Source organism: Phoxinus phoxinus, assembly GCF_949152265.1.
Source record: "Phoxinus phoxinus genome assembly, chromosome: 1".
NCBI lineage: Eukaryota > Metazoa > Chordata > Actinopteri > Cypriniformes > Leuciscidae > Phoxinus > Phoxinus phoxinus.
The window spans coordinates 20377591-20400819 of NC_136876.1; the positions used below are offsets into that span (position 1 = coordinate 20377591).

Sequence of the window (23229 nt, forward strand, 5' to 3'; positions counted from 1 at the left end):
TCACTCCTATTCAAACCACTGTGGCAGAACGTTTTTTTTTTTTTTTTTTCTAAAAAAATAAATAAAATATGTGTGACAACAATAGAATTCCAAGGTCTATACAGATGCCACACGCAAATGCCTCATTTTGAAGGGAGACACTTTTAAAATACATCTCAGTTTGGAAATAAGATTTGGGTCTAAATCACAAAATAATTTATATGTAGAGGCTAGCTATATCAGGTTTATTTAGCTGTAAATATTTATGCCACTTTATTAGCTCTCAATAAATTGCAGAAAAGTGTGAACATTTAACAATTTTACCTAGAGAGTGGACCTGATATGGTTTTACTGGCTCACATTTTTACTTTTTGAAGTGTTTGACGTTATGTCCAGACAGCATTTCATAAATAAAAGGGAGAAAACAGACAAATGGCTTTAGCTGGCTGTGTGGCGAAAAGGCCTCTCTGATATCAACAAGCAAGTAATAGAAAATCTTCACGATGCCACGGAATGCTAGCAGACCAATTTAAGGCCATACTTTTGTGTAAAGTTCAACGCCAGCAAACGGAATGTTATTTTCTCCGGCTCTATATTTTCAATACCTGCTCTGAGAAAAGAAAATGAAAATTAATACAAGGGCTGCGCCTTCCAAAAGAAGCCATTTGTCTTCTTGATTATCTATTTGGTTGTCAGGGTTTGAGCTATGGCACCGACCCGCTCCTTTGTAATATAAAAAACACACAGCTTGCGCTGGCAAACAGTCGCGAAACTGTTGTGCAAGAATTACACTCATTAAAGCATTAAAAGCCCACGAGCCGAGAAACTATTTAACTTCTGCTTTTTTTTCTAACATGGATCCATATTTTTAGGCGCATTCACGGCGTCGTTGAGCAGAGGGTTTGTGCACCGTTAAATTAAGGAGAGGCGAGACAGAAAGGACGGGTTTTGTGATTTAGAATAAGATTACAAGGCGTAATGTACCAGGATTACTCGCAATGCAGCGATATAAATCACCAGAGAGATATGCAGAGATCTCCAAGACAGGCGAGCGCTACAAGGCTAACGAAAATGCACAATGGCAAGCCAAATACAATTAAATTGTGTTTTTAGCAAAACACAATGGACGATGGTATCCACCTATAAGAAATATGCATTCAAAATAAGCATATCTGGCTTTAAAATACACAAGAAGACATGACACATGAAGAAAGATTATACTTTTCTGCCATTTATTAAATTTCTAGAGCTATTTACATGTAACAAAGGTAAACAGTGAAAGGTACAAGCAGAAAGAAGACAAAATACAAACATGTAAGAGGGGAAATGTACAATTCATCAGTGAGAAAACTGATCTTTGGAATGTAAAAAAATATATAATAAAATGTAAAATTGAAAGAAAGGAAAGAAAGAAAGAAAGAAAGAAAGAAAGAGAGAAAGAAAGAAAGAAAGAAAGAAAGAAAGAGAGAAAGAAAGAGAGAAAGAAAGAAAGTGTGGTATGTGCGCATGTCTACCATAAAACAAAAAGAGGGTGGTATAATGACATAAAAATAATAAACGAAAATATAGTATATTTTCTCATGCAATATACGCACCTTTTATCTATACAACCCTGGCCACACTTAACTTAAATTTCATTTAAACTTACAAACAAATGCTGAGATTAGCTATCGCAGATATTTGCCATTAAGTCAAAAGAACTTAATCTGATCACTTCATAAAACTAGACAAAAAAAATACAATTGAGGTAATTTAAATAGTACTTAGCAGTGCTCTCATTAAAATGCTTTGCGTTGTACCGGTTTTGGTTATACATATCTATCCATCCAGCTTCATTGAACCTTTATATTATATTTAAAACTACTAACAACTAATTAGTAATTTGCTGCTCTTAATCTGAAATGCGCTAAACAGGCGAGTGAAACAAGTCCCTGTATTTGTAATGAGCGACAAATGGACCACACGCAAAATAACCCTCAGTCCCATTGGCATTGCATTCGTAATGCAAATAGCAAATGCAAAATAACCTAATTGCTACAAAATACAAAACTTCATATCAGTTGAAAAACACTCCGCTAGTTATTTTTAAGCCAGTGGAATAATGGGAATTAGAAAAGGCTTCTTGACAAAACAGAGCGACTCATTTATTAAGCACAACGCTAGACGTCGAGGTAATGGGCAGGCCTACGGTTCATCCTTTGTACCACAGAGTAAACATGACAAATGGGGCCGAGTTTGGCGTGATTAAAGATGAAACACGGATCCATCTTCACCCAATCTGAAAACTATCTGCCGCCTTCTGTGCTTATGGAAGGGGCGAGTGAGCAGGAAAGGCGTGCGGGATAAAAATGGGAACTAGACTGGGAAGGCAACCCATAGTAGCATTTGAGTTCGAGTCTTCAGTCTCTTCACCCATTTTTAGTGTTTAAAAGATGAACATGTTCTTTGCTCCTTCCCCCCCCCCCCCCCCCCCCCCCACATCTTCCTCGTATTTTATCCTTGTAATTAGAGTGCAGGGGAGAGTCAGGAGACACAACGCGGGTAAAATCCACGTTCTACTCTCCATAAAATTAGATTTTGTAATTGTACGTGTTTTGGGCAAAAGTGGAGGGCTATAGACTTGACGGAGGTCCGCTAGCTCGGTTCTGATTGCTGCCCAATATCGGGCCGCCGCTTGGATTAGTGTTGGCAGAGTTGCTGCGTATTTTGGTGTTGGGAAGCTTATGGTCCTTCTTCCACTTCATGCGCCGGTTCTGAAACCAAATCTTAATCTGTCGTTCGGATAGGCACAGTGTATGGGCAATCTCCACCCTCCGTCTGCGGGTCAGATAGCGGTTGTAATGGAACTCTTTCTCCAATTCCAGGACTTGCTGCCGCGTGTACGCTGTGCGTGAGCGCTTTGGTTCACCCCCTGAATAGTTCGGGCTCACTGTTGGGATACAGAGAGCGACACGTTACAAAAAAGTATAACACTCGCGCGCGCACAGCCCCATACACACTCACATGTACATAGATATGTACACTCCAAAATCACACACACACACACACACACACACACACGCACACACACACACACACACACACACACACACACACACACTACAATAATATAGTGTAGTATAATTTTTATAACTTGAAAAAAATCCGCTCGTATGTGCAAGTGTACTGTGTGACTGTTAAAAGATCATTTTGTGCAAAATGGTAAACAAGAACAAAATTGTGGTTATTGTATTTAGAATAAGCAACTGAATAAGTGTCGGGACAGTGACATTCAATTCCAGACTTCATGACTCAAATTAAGTCAATAAAGCAGCACAAAATACAACAATAGGGATATTGCATTTTTGCATAAGAATCCTTAAAATAAATACATATTCAGCAATTACACTACAAGGGAACAGCATAATCTATAGGTGGCTAATGGGCGACTAGTGTTAACCCGTGATTTTGCGTTTGCCCCCTTTTCAGCGCACACCATGGCAGCTCTATGAGTACATGCACTAATTATCGCGGAATAATAGTTCATAAAAGAGTTCGACTGCTTGTATTACCTTTAATGTTTTATTATCGTCCTCATAACTATGAATATTTTAGCTCTTATAAGTATTTTTATACTAACAATTGTGAAGTGGCAGTGTAAAGTAGGCTACACATTAATCCGTCCAGTCACTTAAAATCAAATTACTAAAACATAAAACTTAACTTATGGATTACACGAGAACTCATAAACCTCTTCTCGGGAAGAAATTAGAACGAGAAAGTTGCATAGACACCGAAAGAGCTTAAAGAAGGAGTGCAATAAAAATTTATGGAGGGTGTAATTATATTGCCCTGCAAACAGACGATCGTAAATCTCGACCAAGGGCAACTTCATAAGGGGAGCAATAGATTTAACGCCGGACATTAGGCTTTCTAAAGTGGCTGAGCTGTCTGCGCACGGAAACGCACAAGTAAGAGAAGTTTAGCAGCACTTACCGATGTTTACGTGGACTTTTTTCATCCAGGGGTATACCACGGGATCTTTCCTTGAGGTGACCGTTGAAGTGTTTTGGCTAGTAGGAGTCTGACCGCAGGCAGGCGGAGGGCTTGGAGTTACCGAGTCGCAGTGATGGCTTGGTTCAGGGAGAGGAGTTGGGAGTGCGGTTGTGGGTAGAACGTGACCTCGTGGAGAGATGACCGCGGCAGGCTGCCCCGGACCCTGGCACGATGTGTAGGCTGGGTCGGCGCAGCCCGACCGCTGGTGGTAGATCGGCTCATGCTGAAACGAGGGGTCTTGCCTCTGGGCGCTGTAGTAGTCCGGAGAGTGACTGGGTAGGTAGTCGCTCTGGGAATATTCCTCGCAGGGTGGAAATTTGGGGTCCACATAGTTGGAGTTGATCAAATAGGAACTCATGGCCATTAATTTCTTTGAATTGCACACAAAATATACTAAAATTTATATGTATCCCTTTACTCGTTTTCCTGTTTCGTAGAACCCTCCTACTTTCTGTCAAGTGAACAAAGTTAAGGGTCCATGTGACATCGTCAGCCAATGGCGTGGATCTTCGCGATTCCCGGATAAGGAAATGGGATTAGTCAGTTTGGATCGCGCTCATCAACTCGCATATCGGAATAGTCCAAAATTCCATACTTTCTCATACGTTGCCGTGCGCTTGATGAGATAGTGAGTGAATCAAAACAATAACAAGCGAAAGCAGACACAGCGAAAAGGCATGCTGGATTCTAGCAGCCCCACAGAAAGTCACGCCCCCAGTCCCCCCTAGTTCATCTGCACATTGAGAACATGACTACACCTCTATAAAGAACTGTTCGGATTTGGCGCACTGAAATACTGCTAAATTTTGGCTAGTGTTCATGAAACGCGGTACCAGGGGAAAGTGATGCAAGGAAATCGCCTTGGCCAAGGTCTTAAATGCTCTCGCTAATAACGGTGAGAGAATGGTTGTGGCGTGAGCAGCGTGTCAGAGATGAATCTGGGCTTGTTTAAGATCGATAGAAAATTCATCAACTAATTCAGGTTACAAAGCCTCCTAAATCACAAAGGAGACCTTCTGCATTTAAACGTAGTCTGCAGTCATTCCACTCCAAAGAGCGCGTTTATCCTGTACGCCTAATCTACACACAATGAATAGTAATTTATGGGCTCGATTCACTATTAACACCAGCAGCAAATATTTCTCGTTGTTTACTCATAGTGATGTTAAAACACGGCATTCAGATGGTTATAAATCAGTGCAAATCTCTATATTGCTCTTTTCGATTTCTTTAAAAGTCTCACTAAATATGTGACCTCATAAAACGCCCTTCAAGTCCACACCACAATTTACAGAAAAATATAGTAGCTAAGAGAAAAAATATTTCGTCCCTGCTACAATATTTCCAGTACCAAACAGTCGTAATATTAATAACAATGATAAAACAAAAGTTAAAAAAATATCATCTTCTTTGCCCGTTGAAGTTGAATGTAGCCTATACATCAACTACATACTCCCCTAGATACGAATTTGTGACTGTGCGTCTGTTTACACAAATCCGGATCTACAGGGTATATATAGATGACAGGTATCTTCTTGACAGGTATTGAGAGAGCCTGCTCACCTTGACAGCGCCTTCCCAGTGTCAAGTTGTTGCACCTGGAACAGTCTGCCTCCAAGGATATCAGCAATCTGTCTCGCCACTTAATGGATCGGTGCTTCTTTTATAAACTTTGCTAATGGTTTGTGGTAAACACTGGAGTTTTTTTTATTTTTTTTTATTTTTTTTTTAACATTTATCCCCTAGATAGCAGCTAAACACACACATCTTAAGAGAGTAAAATTGTCTTTTTCCCCCATCTGTGGCCCAAAAACAACATTTCCTACCGTCGAACTCATGGTCTTTGTCTCTTCGATACTGAACAGTCGAAGCGCACAACTTTGTCGTGTAATATGCACGTTTCCTGTCAAAAACGTTTAAAAATCTGAAAAAAATAAATAAAACAAATGTTAAAAATTAATAAAACGTAATAAAACGGCTGGGACTAATACAACAATATAATATATATTCACGACAGTCTTGAATTTTGAAAAAATGTCAATGCGCATACAGGCCAGAAAGTAAATGCGACCACGACAGATCTCAATAAAGGTCAAAGAAAACTGGAGCAGCCACTGGAATAAAACATGTGGGGTTTATGGCAGGTCAGCTCTGCTTGCTACCGGCAAACACCAGTCAAACGGCGAATAAATAGAGAGGTGAGAGGGTATAAAACAATAAAATATGCACAGGACAATACCAATAGTTCTTTAACCCCCTGACACCAAACATTTTATGACTCCTAAAACAAGCGTTTCTCCCCCAAACACTCGACCCATCATTTCATGAAAAACGCTCTGAAATAAAGAACTTCTAATTCATTCTATGGAGTTTCCTTTTGTTTTAGGGATGCACCGATAATTTCAGGATGTTTTTTTTAGCTGTGCAGAAAAGGTAAGATTTCCTTATTTAACTCTACCATTAGAACGGAGGATAGTGTGAAAGTGGAAGAAAAAAAAACTAATAAACCGAAACCGGATTACATTTTAAATATTATAATTGTAATTTAAAATAATCGACATTACCTTATTTATTAGAGTAGCCAGCAGTATGTCTCGTCATTAAAACATTTTGTTTGCCACATTTCATAGTTTAGCGAAAAACCTACTGGAGTATAAACAGTGAAAAAATATGATTGTGGCCGACGAAATTGTCATTGCTTCACATCCCAAAATATATCAAATTAACTACAACCGAAACACAATTAATATTACCGTCGAGAGCTAAAACAATAGGCTACCAAAATGCGAATTCAATTACATATTTAACATTTTATTTGTATTTTAGTGATGCTACAATTATAACTCAGCAAATGTCTATGTTTATACGAAATTTTAATCTACAAATCTTAAATCTGGAGGGTGTATGGTTTTGAGTCTTTGTTCTGCTGCGGTTTAAGTGACAAAGGCAAACACATAGTATTAAATGATTATTAACTTGATTCCAGAGTATGCACAAATTAATGTTTCAATAATTGTATCAAAATAACATCGAATAGTATCGAAATATTCTAGAACGAAGGAAAATCATTTTTCATTCACTGAGCAGTTATAGAATGTGCATAAAATCTTGTATCATATCAAAGAAATCTGTAGCACCCCTAGCGTTTGGCAGTCAAAGCTCTGGCAATTTTTCAAATGGGCCTCTGCCATTTTCAGCTCTTTTTTCAACTTGCCTGACTCTTTTCTTTACTCTCAGTTCATTTTGATTGCTGCTTGGTATTAATCGTGCCGAACTTCTTACACTGAAGCACATTAGCATCCATGTCCTGTAGAAACTATGAAAAAATGTAACGCTTAAATGACTCAGCTTTTATTTCGCATGTAATCTACACCTTATTTCACATTTTAGCATTTTATCTATTGTAACAGCAAAGGAGAAAGTTCAGCCTTGGTGTCCACTCTAACCCTTTCACCCCCTGAAGTCCCCGACCTCGCCTTCACCCCCGTGAGCCATCTCCTTCTAAAAGCCATAGGGACCTCGAGCCATCTGCCTCATTATGGGGTTAATGTGTACACCGACAGGCATTCAAAGCCGCGGCTCAGAGACTATAGCCAAGGTAAATATTCACCATATAAAACCCACACACTCAACAGTGCAACTCCGTGGGGCTCGAATTCAAAGTCATAACTCCGTTATGATAGGAGGGGGGACCCGTGCTCTCGCCACAGTGTGCGCGAGCACGTGGTCCGCGTCCGCCCAAGCAAACACCTGCAGAAGACAGCACGGCGATATGCAAATGAAGAGCCTTTTTCTTTACTTACTTTTTTTACTCTGAGCGTCGCACCTCGCATTTCTGTAGTCTCTCGCTCGTATCTCCTCTCCTTTGCGGTACGCGCTCGTTGCAGGGGATTGTCGCCGCTCCAAACCCTTTCTTTCCGTTTCAACCGTTCCTATGCGAGTCCCTCCGTCTAAACCCCCCCTCACTCCTTTCTCCAAAGCCACAGGTTTAGCCCGTGACCTCGCCGTGATACCTTTGTGTGCTCAACTCCCTCTCATTTCCGTGGGTCCCCTCGAGCTCATCTTTAACATCACGCGACGATAACAGACAGGCAGAAATTAGAACATCCAAGAAAATCCTCAACCGACTCAAGAGCTCAGAAAAGCAAAAATAAGAAAAAAAACACCGAGCCACCAATTTCGACAACAGGAGTCATCGTGCCGTAACTATTTTCCGTTGTGAGGCTTTATCTTGCTGGCAACAAGAAGGGGCTTTCCCCACACAACGCAGCCATCTCTGTCCTAAAACAACTAAAAAATAAAATGCACGTTAGCCTCAAGCCGCTGTGAGCTCTACAATACCATTGGGCGATATAAGGCATTTTGTTGTGGACTCTCAAGTTTTCATATTAATCTCGCACTTTGGCAGTCTTTGTTAAACAGCGAGGCGTGTCACGAGTCCCAGTACATTTTAATATTTGTTAGACGCGCTGACCTCCGGTTCACCCCTTCTCTGGGTCTCTCCCACTCTAAAGTTCTATAGTAATGCATGCATAGTGTGTTCGCTCATATTGAATTGTGCCCAGGTCATTACTTTGAAGAAAAATGGCTCGAGAAAGGGGGGTCATTCAAAAAGGCTTTATAACCCACAAATCAGTTCAACCATAGAGCGATTCTTTATTTTCCTAGTTGTATTCACAACACTAAAAGAGATGTTCAACGTGAAAAGTCCAAACTATAAAACGAATTTACAATTTACAAAATATTAAAAGTTCGTTAAGTTTTTTTTTTTTTTTTACTATTTGTGTGTGTGGGTAGCCTAATCTATTCGAAGGGTAACGACAAATACCATCCTGACAAAAACACACAATCCACATTTTTACAAATTAATTCTATAATTTTAATTATATAGCCTAAAGTTTTATTTAAGATATTAAAATGTGTAAATATAATATAGGCTATACAATATACACATTTTATTAATATATAGCCTAGTTATATTATATATACAATTTTGACACCAAAATATTAACGGTTGATAACATTTATTTTTTTGCGAACAGATGAAAAAAAACTATCCAAAATAGGCTACATTTTTATTTCTAGAAACGCCACGTGAACACAAAAAATATATATATAATGCAGGGTACAACACTGCCCAGCAACGGCACATGTTAGGATGGAATGAAAATTAATTCGGTGAACTCCATCTGAACTCCAAATGGGACGAGTTTTCTAATATAATTATTCACCACTTACGTACGTTGTTTCTCAGAATATCAAGCCGTTCAGCATCACATCATCCTGACTCACCACCATTAGTCTTAATGTGCGTGCCAATAAATTAATATTCATGACCAAATTATCAGTTGCCCAGTTTCTAACTTAACATAGCTACTCCAAACACGCCGATAAAATCAATATTTTATTTATCTATCACATAAAAATTAAAACCAATCTAGATCTAATCCCAATATCTAAATAAAGATTTCATGTTTTAAATAGTTTTATTGCTATTGTTATCGTGAATATAATTTATTTCGTAGGCTAAATGTTTTAGGCCTATATATATATTTCATGATGATTGTTTGAATATGCCACTAAATCTGGGTTCCCTAAGAAGGGGAAATGTGATTCTTAAGCAAATGTCCTTAGTTTGTTCGAGTTGTGTGTATAGGAAGAGCAACTTGTCTACATTTTAAACATGTAAACAAAATACCGCAGGTGGTCTTCCGTTTCGAACGCAATTAATGTGATCAACAAACTAAAATGTGAAATACAATAGGCCCTATAAAAATAATGAGAATGGCATCGCTTAACTAACTTATTTCTTTTACAATAATTTTAAGCAAATATTTTATTTGCGTACCGTTTAACACGCATCCAGCGCACTCAAAATCCCAGGCTCAAGCAGTAGACCTAAGCTATACATTTATTTATTTTTAAATGCTAGATATAAATGTATAGGCTATTTATTATTCTGCTGTAATCACATGAAGATTATTATGAAGTAGATGCTAGTCAGAAACCCTGAAGCAAACTTTATTTGTAATTACAAAAAAAATAAGGTTTACACAATTCACATAAAGCTCTGAACTTATTGAGAAATTCTAAAGTAGCTACAAAATAAAATTGAAAATAGCCTAATGTAATCATTTTTGTTGTTGTTGCCGAAAACAAAGTGAAAAAATAACAGCAACACTTTTTTAACCGGTAACTGTCGAATTGATTGTCATTTTACTATTTTTTTTCAGAAGCCACGTTTCTAAAGTTCACAAAGAAATCAAAAGCTTGGTTAAAGGCCTATTTGCCTTCAACTGGCCTTACTTGTCTATAAATAACTAAGCCGCCTCGTCACAAAATCCATGGAACGCAATAAATGCAATAAAATGCATCAATGAATTAGATAAATTATGAAAAGATTCGCAACATCAGGCCTTTTCGTTGATGCCCTAAACCTCAAGATTCGATTGTCTTTTTTTCTCTCCCCAACACACCCTTTCGCGGGAACGTGCTTTGTTGCAAAGTCGCTCTCCTCAGTTCTGCTCTTTCTATCATTTTTCTAATCTTTTCAAAAGAGACAGTCTGAAACCCCTCACTCCCCCTCTTTCTCCTTCTCCCACTTTGCCATTGACATCCAGCGATTGGTCAAGCGCAGCGAGTCGACAGCCAACGACCGAGTCACGCACTACGTAAACTTTTGACCCCTGAACTTTTTGACCCCACCAAATCTCGCGCCATTTCTAACGAGACTACGTTCACCTTCACTCGCTCTTCTGGATTAAACGTAGACAGAGAGAGAGAAGGGAGAACGAGCCTCTCTTGTGGCTAAGCCATAGCTTTAGCCTATGCTTTCTGGTACGACAAAAAGCATTTAACTGGCTCACAATGTAAGCTTCTTCAGGCAAAATGCTGAATCCGAAAAGCACTAAAATTGGCACTATTCCGATCACGAAAAAAAAATCAACGAAACGTTGTCGGTGGAATTTACGATAGTATTCTATGATCATTTTAAATTGCGTATTCCGAGACGTTTCCAACCCCTTTAGTTTTTGGAACAGGGCGACAAGCAGACACCAGCATCCTCAACCACCGTGATCTTGGTCTGAAGCGGGCTCTGCTGGCGACAAAGGAGAGCTACATCTGAGAAAAATCCAACTCAAGCATTACGTCTGGAGGAGAAAATATATGTAGCCTATTTGTATTGATAAAAAAATAAAAAAATTATAGAGTAACTCACAATAAGACACGTTAATATATATTCGCTATATAATTTGAATAAAATAAATAATAATATAAAATAAATAATTTTACTCAATTTGCCATAAATGTTGCCTTCAATTGTGTTTTTTCAGTAATGATTAAATTTTTAATCCAAATTATTTTCCTACGATTTGATGTTTATATTAAGATTAACGGCTATTATAGAGGCTATATAAGGCTGGCAATTATAGATTAACACGTAGGCCTATATGCTATATTAAACAAGATGCTATTTATAAATGTGTTATTCAATATGCTAATTTTGATGAATTTATTATGTGAGTTACGTATGAGTTATGTTATATGTAAATGTACATATCCGCACATTTAGTCTTATCTCTTACTCTAAGTCTAATAATTGTGTACGTAGCCTAAATTAACAATAATAAACCTATTATACTAACACTTTTAGCCTACTATATAATTAAACGTTCAAAAAAGTTAGCAGAATGTGTTGCTATTATTTAATCATCAGGGATTTTCTATTATCTAATTCATGCCATTTTTAATACGTCTTAAACTGGGTCATATAATCAAGCCGTGGTTTAGTGGTTAGCCCAGCTATGGCGTGCATGCGGGCGACGCGAGTTCAAACCCTGCATGTATCATCTGCCAGTCCTGTTCACCCTTGTTCTTCCTGTTCTCATATCAAAGTGCCAAAGAGCCCAATAACACATGCAGAAAACAACACACTTTAAATGTTTGTTTGTCTGTTGTTTAAATGTTTTGTTTGTTGTCTTGGCTTGCTCGTCAGATATTGAATACAGATGTTAAAATACAATTGCATAAAACATTCTCAATCAAGAACCTCTTTTTAGGACAAGCATCGCATAATTTCGCTTTATGCACTATTGTTTCGCGCTTGCGCCCTCGCAGCAGTGCCCGTCTGCTGACCCCTGGATGATCCCGTCCCCATGCATTATGGATGAGAAATGCTCACAGATTGCCCCTATCAATATGCAAAACGCATTAGTCTTAAAATTGCTATTTAAACGTTCGAAATTGCTGCGTCTACGTGGTAGAGGGCTTATAGAAATCATAGAAATTGATTTTTAGTACCAGATGCTCAATGAACATAGAAGGCTGGAAACTTCAAAGTCGAAATTTCCTGCTAAATAAGTTATCTGAGCCTTGGTACATCAATAAAAATATTCTAATTCCAAATATCCGTATGTGTCTTTGGGCTAACCTTTAAACCCACATTTATAGACTAGAGTCTTTGATCCCCTGAGTTTGTGTCAAAACTATCACACACACCCTGCAAATATTTCTCTGACGCACAAACACACCTAGAATTAACGCCCAGTCGCCTTAGTGACTCACACACATATAAACACTCAAGGGATATTACTATTCCTCTTTTTGCATTGTCTTATATTTGCATTGTATGCTATAAGTATGGACTTTGTGATTGTGGTTGACCTCGATTGTGGTTGTATAGACGCTTGTCTTTGTAAGTGACTTTAGAGGAATGCGCGCATTTTTGCTTGCAGGCCGGAGCCCTCCCCACTCATATCATTAAAAAGGAAGCTGATGAAAAATTAAACGGTAGCCCTCGACTCATGCTCACGACTACAATTTCGCCTTCCTGTTTACGGCCTGAAACTTCCTTACTCCGTTGCTCGGACACACACACACACACACACACACACACACACACACACACACACACACTCCTTTACTCTCTCTTGTGCGTGTGCGCGCGCTCTCTCTCCCTCCTTCTCTCTCTTTCACACACACAGAAATGCCAAATGGAGGGCTATAAAATCTGTAACACTCATTGAAAGTAGGCTGTAAAACACCCTGAAAGCTTAACATTTATTATTTTGGAGGTAATGTTGATGTTTAATGCAGAGGAGCCGGAAAGAAACAAACACGTGTTTGATAAGCAAAATAAGCAAAAGTTTTAGCTTTTTGTATAATATACAATGTGTTTTTAAAGGTTAAGATCTGGCAAATATAGTCAAAAGCCAGTAGGCTATGTCCAACATACGGTATTGCATTTACATAGGCTACATATTTTTTCAGTGCCGTTTGTATTTAAATTATGTGCATTTTAAATGTTTATGACTATTTTTAGTTGGCTAGTTCAAAAAATTGCTGGTGTTATTATCCGTTGAATCATTTAGATGATTACATTTTTTTAGGTAACTGTTGTCGGAGAATATGTGGAGCTCATTTTAAAACCATATAGTGTTATACTGAGGTTTTCGTTATCTTTATAATCCCATAACGGTTGGTAGTCACGGTAAACTTTGGTAGGATTTACAAGGCATAACAATTAATAGCAAAAGCATATTCTTGGTTTCCCTGTTTCTACAGATAAAATAAAAAAAGCAAAAATGTAATTCATGCTTCCTTGAGTGTAATATAATGATACTTAAACGGTATACTTGAGTTGAACTCGAGATAACCTGAGGCGACAAAAAAAGATCTAAAAAGAAAAATCTAAAATATTTATTCAGAAAGTATAATTATATTAACCAAATACTTTGCTCTAGTTGTACAACTATGTTTTCCTTACACGCTTCCTCCCTGAAAAATACAGGGGCGGGGAAAGAACAAAGCTTTACTTGTAGAACCTTAGGGAGGCATATTGTCATATTGTTGTGTGTGTGTGTGTGTGTGTGTGTGTGTGTGTGTGTGTGTGTGTGTGTGTGTGTGTGTCAGTAAGAGAGAGAGATCCAGTGAGTTGTTTTCACCTATTCGTATCCACTATTTAAATATGTATGTAAACAGAGTATACAGCCTATATATATATATATATATATATATATATATATATATATATATATATATATATATATATATATATACTTACACATATACATATTTTAAAATGGCCAGTGCAATTACTAACAAGTTAATTATGCTAATTCTATTAGTAATGTACTGGTATACATGACACCTATATCACAGATCTCATTTCTTCTTGCCGTCATAGAAACAAAATGATTGACACTTATACTTGAGACATACCCCTCCTTCCCTTCCCTTCCATTCCCTTCCCACATCTTCCTAGATCAAATCACCGGCCATTGCAGCCTTAAATTGAACTTACTTTGAATGTGCACGGTCCACTATCCATATTTCCGCCTCCAAATGAGTAGAACCGGAGAGACATTGCACTGACTAGACACTGGCACTAGTGGCCTACTGGTACGCTCTTCCTCTCACAACTGACCCTTTAGAATCCCCTCGAAGCAGTTAAACCGTCACTTGCATTCTAGAATGTGAAATATATAGTACATTGTCAACTCCCCAAAACCATAAAACTAACTTTATGGACCCCACGTGACTTTTGAGAGCCAGTAAGGGGTATCTGTCTGTGGCCTGGGCGATTTTTACGATCTAACTTCAAGATAAAACGCTCATCCGTTTGACATGTAAATGTCATAGCTACTTTTTGTATAGTTTGGGCAAAGGGAAAAGCAAAATTACAAAAGGCAAGTGGCCGTTGGTACACTGCGGAGACCTCCAGCCGGCTCTCAAAACTTAGAGGTAGAGAAGAGTTTGGCACGCATGGTAAGTTTAAAGGCTCAGTGCTTGTTTACTAGGACACAGAAATATAGGGGTAAGCTAGCGTTTGTAAATTATATAAACATTCTGGAAAATGTGTGTTTGTAGCCTACTATAGAAACGTCTTAACTTGTGTAGTATGCGCCAGGTTTCGGTGAACATGTCTCCTAATGTCTGTTTTCGCTTAATAGTAAGTGCGGTTTAGCGTTTTGCTATTAGTGTCCAAGTTGTGTGTGAACTGTCAATATACAGTTCACGAATCTGCATTGTGGCGTAGCAAAACGTTTCTCAGTAATTTAAGGGACCGGACAGATATTTGTGTTTCAGATAATATTATGAATGTGTAATCTATACCTGTCAATCATTGCCAAGAATTAGTTGTCTTGATTGTGCGTAAATTGAAGAACTTTCAAGAAATGTATTAGATTTGAATATGAGGAACTTTATTTTTTTACTCCAAGTTAAACTACAAACAAATACAAAAAGCTTTTTGGCAAAATGCTAACAGGCAGTTCAACATGACATTTTTTTTTTTTTTCGCTTTCCACACGTTTGCCGTTCATTCTGCCTTCTACAAATAGCCAACTGATCACAATAAAAATGTTCAATATGTACATCCTTTTTGGAACATAAACATGATCCAGTAATATACAATTACATATTTGGAATACAACTATACACACGTATGAACGGGTACAAGAATTTAGTGAGGACTATTTACACATTTCCTTTTTTTCTCTCTCTCAAAAATAATAGAAGAGTTTGAACACATGACAAATCGAATGTGATTATTTAGACAATTATTAAACAGAGGACCATGAAACATACAGAGGCTTCTGCTAAATTTACTGCAGTCACCACTAAACTACAGCTTCACTTCATACAAGGGCAGGTTCGTTTCTAAGCTGTAAACTCAAAAGGTATACACGTATAGGTAAATAAGTTATAACATTTAAGAGCTCACATGCTAACTCTCAAGAAAGCATTAACATAGCACTTTACACATAAACAATATTCATAACAAGAACAACAGGCGGTATATTGAGAGCTTCTTTCCCCTTCAGTTTTATTTACTTGCCAAAATTATAGTCACCTTAAAAAGAACAACATGTGAACACTAATTTTCGCTTCATTATAGCAGTACCACAGTAGAATTTTAAAATGCCTAAAACATCCATAACATGCCAAAAGGTGCCGCGATGTACAGTACTTTGTAAGTAATGTTTTGAGACCTATTTTTCCTCGTAATTTTCTTTTGCACACCACGTAGTAGGACTTGGGATACAACTATGGCTGGAAAGCGCTGCCTGCGGTAGCCAGACTCATGCTCTTCAGTTTATTGTCCTTTTTCCATTTCATCCGCCGGTTTTGGAACCATATCTTAATTTGACGCTCTGAGAGGCACAGAGCGTGGGCTATCTCTATCCTCCTCCTTCGGGTGAGGTATCTATTGAAATGGAACTCTTTTTCCAGCTCTAGCGTCTGATAGCGGGTATATGCAGTTCGGGCCCTTTTGCCGTCTGGTCCAGTCATATCTGAATAATGTGGACAAAACGCAAAGGGGAATAAAGATTAGCGTAAATTGACCTGCACATCATTTCAACAACAGTTTCCAACAACTTTTTGTTATAGATACACATGAGTGACACGATTTACAACTGAATGCGTACAGGGAAATCACCAAATGGTACAGTGCACAGCGCCTCACGTTTGGTTCATGGTGTTTGTTTTTGTTTCGTTTTGCTACTTAAAACCTCAATATTTAATACAACCTTAAATATTCGCAGTTATTATATAATCCCTTTTTTTCCCGCTGCTTGTTTATCAATCCCACTATCATCGCATTTTCACCCCGTGTTATTTCTCTCCGTTTTATTAGCGGTTCTCCAACACTAAACTAATCACATTCCCACACACCATAAAGCTGAACTTTTCACAGAAACAACAACTTGTAAACCTTCCTGCCTCGCTGCCCTCTCTTCCACCCCGCTCCCATTCTCTCCTCTACAGTTTGCGAGGCTCCACACTTGATAGATTTATGGCACTTTCACGGAAATCTAAAATAAAGACTGTTATGACGCCACACTGAATTTAAATCAGAACTGAACACAATACGCATTTGCTAACAAACAAAGAGACGTAAACATAATACGTGTGTACCATGGCTAATATGTAGTTTCCTCATCCAAGGGAATATTTGAGGAGCTTGGCCATCGGACGTCACCGAGGTAGTGGAGGTTGCCGTGCTCTCTTGCTTCTGTTGTGTCCGAGGTGCGGAGTTGTTCGCTCTGTGAGACGCGTCCTCGGTCTCCGAAGAAACGCTGGCTTCGTCGATTTCTGTGAAATGTGTGTTGTTGTTGAGATTATTACCCGCAGTGGTGGTGCTTTGGTCGGAAGGGGGCGAAGAGCATTTGGGTCCAAGGCTTTCGCTGTTGGAACAAGGCAGCGGCTCCGGAGACGCGAGCGAGCAGCTTGACGGCTGCCGGAATCGCGTCTCCGGGGCTGGAGACTGGAAGACCCGGGAGTTGTCCCCAACCGCCCCAAAGTGGCCAGTGCTGGTTGAACGATTGACGCTTAGGTCCATTCCATTGTAGTTGTAGCCGTAAGAGCCTGAATGCATGGTGCCGGAGTCCCTGTACGAGGCGTTCATAGCGCTGCTGCTAGTTCCATAATTTAGTAACTGATAGTCAGGGCCATTTGGGTAGCGCCCTGAGAACGAGTTTACAAAGTAAGAGCTCATTTAGGTTGTTTTAGAGGGCTTGATTTGTAGATCTTGGTCGTTATAACGCTGTGCTTCACGATTTATGATGTATTAATGAATTATAGCAATGCACTGTACTTCGTTTTTGCTATGTATGCGGCCAAATATGGGGGTGGGGGTGCGTTTGAGAATCACGTGCTTTTGTTGACCAGTCGTAAATTCTCACTGATGACTTCAAGAGGTAATTCATGCTCTATGGTTACAAATGATGACGAGACGGGGAGTCGTTAGACTCGAGTCAACGTGTACCTCCCTTTGCAGGGATTTGCTGCATGTGAGCAGACAGCGTCACCTACTGGGAATGAAATTTATTGCACGATGGGAAGATATGTTGAGCGCTCAACGATAGCCTACTTATTTCTCTTTTAAATGGCAATAAAAGTGATTTTCGTTGTAGTTTATTGTAATATTAATTAACTTAAGTGTAGTTATTGACCCTTTACGCATACAAAAATTGCCGAGAATCTACTATAATGCGTAGCTACTTGAAATGCAAATATTAATATAAAGGTTAACTGTCACATCATTTCGGATAATAAACACACACACATACAAACGTATTATTAAAACCTATAATAATTTATATGTTAATAATGAATAATAACACACACATTTTAAGAACATTTCAAATTTAAAACATTTAAAACATTTAACATTTTAGTTGTATGATGTGAAACCCTACGGCCACTCTGGTAGTAGCCTACTTTAAAATATTATAATAATTATGAAAAAAATTAAGCACTGGTGGCAACATTAACTAGGCTACATTATGAATACATAATAGGCTATACAATATTAAATATACAAAATTCAAACAAATCGTTAAATTGCGCTAAATTCCAGTGAATCCTATCGTTGGTCTTACCACAGATGTATTTTTTCAATCCTAAAAAGCAATCTAACTTTTTAGTAGACGTCTTCCAAAGATGAGTTCCTGTTCGCACAATGTATGGACAACAGAAGGAATGCGAGATCGTGATTTATGTTCCAAGATGATATATGGTTTGTTGACAAAACGCCAATTGCTGCTTCATGTATGTGCATGATGTAAAACTGTACTAAACTTCTATAGACGTTTGGTTATGTTAAAGCCGAAAAAGGACCGATGAAATACCTCAGAATAATATTAACTCTTTATTTGAGCAATATTTAATTCCCTGAAAATAGCAGAATTTAACAATAAGTAACAGATTTACAACATTTTAGCCTGCGAAGAAGCGTGAATTTCTCCCACTGTGTTCGGTGAACACATATTCATGTATAGATGCATGTATCCTCTGGTTTGTAGATTTTCTTTCATGTAAATTATGTGTCTGATTTTGGGTTGAATTTTGTTGACACAATTAGGAACCTCCACTTATTGTCCCTTAGCCCTCCAGGCTGAGTATCTCAGGGTGAGTGACCAGCGCCCACAGGTCAGCTTTCTCTTTTGGTTATCTATTAAAACCTGCTGAACCTTTTCACCTCTCACTTTGTATGAAGTATTTTGGAACCAAGTGGGCAACGTTCGGCCTTTTAGTTGTACAAAAAGCGAAACCAAATCCCAAACTGAAGAGTTTATGGCCTTTGTACCTGTTTCATGAAGTCAGAAAAACACGCGACCTAAAATATCATACACACATTAGTAAATGTATCATATATTTACATATATGCCAGCAGGTACTGAAATTTCATATTATTTACGCAGCAATATTATTGCGTTGCCCTTCAGACTTCATTTTCGGTAAAGGCTGTATTTTTTACAAAAATAAAAAGAATAAGGGAAAAGCAGGTGTTTCCGCAATGTGGATCCGTCATTTCATATTATTGGCCAATAATCAAATATAGCATGAGAGGTGCGATTTTGTCTGTTTAATTGAAGGCTTGAATGACTAACAAAAAACACGTAACATTTTTTGACTATTGTAGACTTTTGTGTGTGTTCCTACTATGTTTTTTTCTAGGATTTCTAGCTGCTCCAGTCCTTTTTCACTCAGACTCAATAAATGATGTCATGTCTGAACATTTAACTTACGAATAAATGAAAGATAGCAAAACGTTTTCCATACAATGGGAATTTATTTTTATTTTTACACAGCTTAAATATAAACACGAATATGACACAAATTTCAAATAGCTTCGTTCAACATGGACATTTCAGTCATAAGAGCAAATCTAAATTGAATAAGAGCGCACAAAACCACATGTGTTAAACGTCATGTAAAAAAAAAGGAAAGAAATCACAAAAGAAATTACATTGAGTTAACAGGAATGCTACAGTTGCTAACATGATGGAAAGTCTTCATTTGTGTTATCATGGTGTCTGGTGCCCTCTATGCCATAGCTTTCTTTTGGTGGGGGAAATTTTTCGTTTAAAATTTCATTCTGTCCTCTTCTCCTCCTCCTCTTCGCCACTGGTTTGTGAGCAGTTGATCAATTTGTTCTCTTTTTTCCATTTCATTCGCCGGTTTTGGAACCAAATCTTTATCTGACGTTCTGTCAGGCACAGTGCGTGCGCAATCTCAATGCGGCGTCTTCGGGTCAGATACCTGTTAAAGTGGAACTCTTTCTCCAATTCTAACGTCTGGTAGCGAGTGTACGTCTGACGACCCCTTCGACCAGCGTTACCGAAGGTCCCTGTCCATGGGATAAAAGAGAAAAGTCAAACATTAACACAAAGATTTTTTACAATGATAAATGCGTCCGGAGAAAACAGCTCGAGGGTGACATAATGACAAGAAACTCTCAAGTCAGTGCGAAATGCATGCAGCTAAAATACAGTCGACAACATATCACATTTTTGCTGTCCTGCCTTTTTAGCACATTTAAATATATTTATTGTGTTGCTTTTTAGTTATGTTGTCCCCATTTAAACCTATGTGCAGACAAACTGAGAGGTCGAATACTGTTTTATTGCGATTAGGGGGAAATCTGAGGAAATGTGATTCTCCTTTTCTTTCTTTTTCGTGACAGATATAAACAAAAGAAACCGGTCTATATTTGTGCTTCATCTGAACAGATGCAACGCGTCTAGTAATAGTTTGAGCACATGTCAAAGTTGTGTTTGTGACTGAAACGTGTACAAAGATATCCGTTGATATTCATGCTGCTGAACTTAAAAAAGTGTAACTACTGTAAACGGACAGGGCTATAGGCAGCGAATAAAATCAAGTTACAAAAAATGCACAGAGTATTCAGCTTCTATTGTTCCTTGTAGTTTCAAGGACTATATTGCATAGCCCAATCATAATATATTTCGTGTTTTTATAGCCTACTGCCATGTACTTGTCACTGTATCACAAGAAGGCACAAACAGCAACAGATGTATCAAAAGAACAACAATGATAATTTAGTAATAAGACATACGGTGATTCAGCAGCTCTTCTGTTTATAATTAGACACGCTTCTCTAGTGATTTAAACGATATGAGCCTTGCGGCGAACATATTTCCAAATGTCCTCCCTCAAAAACAAGTACAGTACATTTGAGAGATTTCACAGAACTTAACAGGAGTGGCTTTGCTTTCAGTATGACACTATGGTGGAGACGAGCGTATTTGCACTGTATTGGGCTTCCGGCATTGTACAGTGAAGCTGTAAGTCACGTAGGCTATAGCACGCTCTTGCTTTATTAGCGATGAGAAAAAATGAAGGGCAAAAAAAGACAACATGAACTCACCGTTACACGAGTTCATCCGTTGCATCCAAGGATAAACCGGCGCTGACGGCTTCTGGTCGTCGGCCTCGGGGTAGATGCCTTTCCCCGTCGATCCCGTGCAGTCTGTCTTGCGATGATCCTGACTGAGCACGAACGAGTGTTCCTCTATGCTGGCGAGGGCGCAGGCAGGGTCCTTTTCCCTGTAGAAGCTTGCTGTCGCATAATCGCAGGGACCGGCGGCGGTTGCCCTGCCGTAGGCACCGTTCGCTTGTTGGTAAAAAGAGGATGGGTACGCCTTCTCTTGGACGCTGGAACCTCCATAAGCAGCACCGGGATAGTGTCGTAAAGGGTCTGTGTATCCGGAGGAATATAACGGTATCTGTCCCAAGAACGACTCCTGTCCTCCGGGCAGAGTCACTGGGAAAGTTGAGTTTACAAAATAGGAACTCATTGGGAGGGTACGGCTCTTTTGCGTGGTTTATGATTTGTTGTGTTTTATAGTCCAAGTGGTTTAGCTATTAGTAGTTTATCGGAGATTGGGTTTTAGATGTGGGGGGGGGGGGTGGGGGGGGGTGTTCTGGGTGGCTATGTGCCAGTGCGGGACAGAGGGAAACCGTACCATCTGACCAACCACTGACCAATAGCGAGCGGACGTGCCTGCAAAATAGCACCCTTGAGGGGGGCTGTGATTGCACGCGCCGGGGGACCCCGGAGCAGAGAACTAGCTTTTTTTAATCCCTTCTCCCTTTCCGTTTCTTCCAATGAGATTGCACAATGCGAAACACATAGGAATTTTAAAATGCGAAAATTGAATTCATCGACACTTTGTGCCCCCACATAGCCTACAGTCGGGCTTAGTCCTATCATACCACTGGAGAGTAAAGTGTCAACATACAAGACCCGGAATAGACGATTTTCTAAACACACATTATTACGTACAACATTCAATCATTTCCCATCCTTTATATTTCAGATGGGTAATTTACTAGGCCTTATCGCACAAGTAGGTCACAAAAGATAACATGACATATTGATGATCGCGGCTTCAACGCTTTTTTCATCACTGTAATTTCATAGTGATTTATAAATGGTAAACGACGTGTTAAAGAAAACCAAAGCCTATATATAAACAGTGCAAAGTAAATGAGCCTGAGCAAAAGTATTTAACAAAATCTAGTAGGTAACAGATATGTTGCTGTAGGCCTATATATTAAACTGTTTATTGATAATATGAATAATAAATATTCATTGTGACACTTAATGACAGCACAAATACTGTATGTGTGAATATAAAAGACACGTTTACCACAATTTTTTGAAAACGTGTGTGTGTGTGTGTGTGTGTGTGTGTGTGTGTGTGTGTGTGTGTGTGTGTGTGTGTGTGTGTGTGTGTGTGTGTGTGTGTGTGTGTGTGTGTGTGTGTGTGTGTGTGTGTGTGTTGTCAATTTGTTTTTCATTCAACAAAAGTTTTGTTAAATGTATTTTCTATGCGCATTAAAAAAAAATACAGCATTGCGCACAATATGTTTCCTCCTTTGCTTAAATTAATGAATGGTTTGAGAATGCCAGCAAATAGTTCAACAGTGTTTTAGTTTTTTGTCGGTGTTGCTCTGCTCTGGTCGAGCGTGTGTGTGTTTTTCATTAACCAAAAGTACAGTTATGGTGGCCGGGTATCCTGTCGCTATACGGCCAATAAACCATTTGCGGCACAACAAGTGGATATTTTTAAAGGTGGCGCACTGGGGGTTGCGTGCATTTTACTTTCATTTCAGTTTCCTTAGACTAGGATGCTGCGTTTCCTTTCGCATTGCATAGTTTTCTGCGAACGGAAAGCATCTATTGTGTTTCCATTAGTAGAAATGAGCAAGGGGGAGAAGGGCCAGGTCAACGTTTGTTAATTATTAATGAGAAATAACTACCATTACACGTTCTATAAATTCTTAACCAAGACATCTAGAGTTTGTGCTAGGCATTTAAATAAGTTTGTGCTAGGCATTCTTTCCTCAAAAAGCTCGCGTTTCATGGTTAACTTCATTATTCTTTTCTCTCTCTTTTTT

The 23229-nt window shown here is 38.8% G+C and overlaps 4 protein-coding genes and 1 long non-coding RNA gene across 6 annotated transcripts in view; 1 reads left to right on the top strand and 4 right to left on the bottom strand.

The window, feature by feature from the left end:
- The window catches only part of LOC306989947, a 261084-nt gene that overhangs the window by 237555 nt on the left and 300 nt on the right, over nucleotides 1-23229 (top strand). The window lies entirely within an intron of this gene.
- hoxb3a (homeobox B3a) overlaps nucleotides 1-23229 on the bottom strand; it is a 49380-nt gene that overhangs the window by 22091 nt on the left and 4060 nt on the right. Inside the window, exon 1 of one of the 2 annotated variants that reach the window (XM_079594282.1) lies at nucleotides 7818-8311. The exons of the other annotated variant lie outside the window; for it this stretch is intronic. The gene's annotated coding sequence lies outside the window, so the exon portion shown is untranslated. Of the gene's footprint in view, nucleotides 1-7817; nucleotides 8312-23229 lie in introns of those variants that run through there. 2 annotated transcript variants of the gene reach the window in all.
- Nucleotides 56-5448, bottom strand: hoxb4a (homeobox B4a). Its single transcript, XM_079595175.1, has 2 exons — nucleotides 3955-5448; nucleotides 56-2908 (listed from the first exon to the last, which is right to left on the bottom strand). The coding sequence occupies exons 1-2, from the start codon at nucleotides 4376-4378 to the stop codon at nucleotides 2592-2594; spliced, it is 741 nt and encodes a 246-aa protein (XP_079451301.1). The 5' UTR covers nucleotides 4379-5448; the 3' UTR covers nucleotides 56-2591.
- Nucleotides 15199-17822, bottom strand: hoxb5a (homeobox B5a). Its single transcript, XM_079595046.1, has 2 exons — nucleotides 16936-17822; nucleotides 15199-16310 (listed from the first exon to the last, which is right to left on the bottom strand). Exons 1-2 carry the CDS (start codon nucleotides 17513-17515, stop codon nucleotides 16063-16065), a joined length of 828 nt encoding a protein of 275 aa, XP_079451172.1. The 5' UTR covers nucleotides 17516-17822; the 3' UTR covers nucleotides 15199-16062.
- Nucleotides 18363-23221, bottom strand: hoxb6a (homeobox B6a). The gene is made up of 2 exons (XM_079595656.1): nucleotides 21194-23221; nucleotides 18363-20152 (listed from the first exon to the last, which is right to left on the bottom strand). The coding sequence occupies exons 1-2, from the start codon at nucleotides 21621-21623 to the stop codon at nucleotides 19896-19898; spliced, it is 687 nt and encodes a 228-aa protein (XP_079451782.1). The 5' UTR covers nucleotides 21624-23221; the 3' UTR covers nucleotides 18363-19895.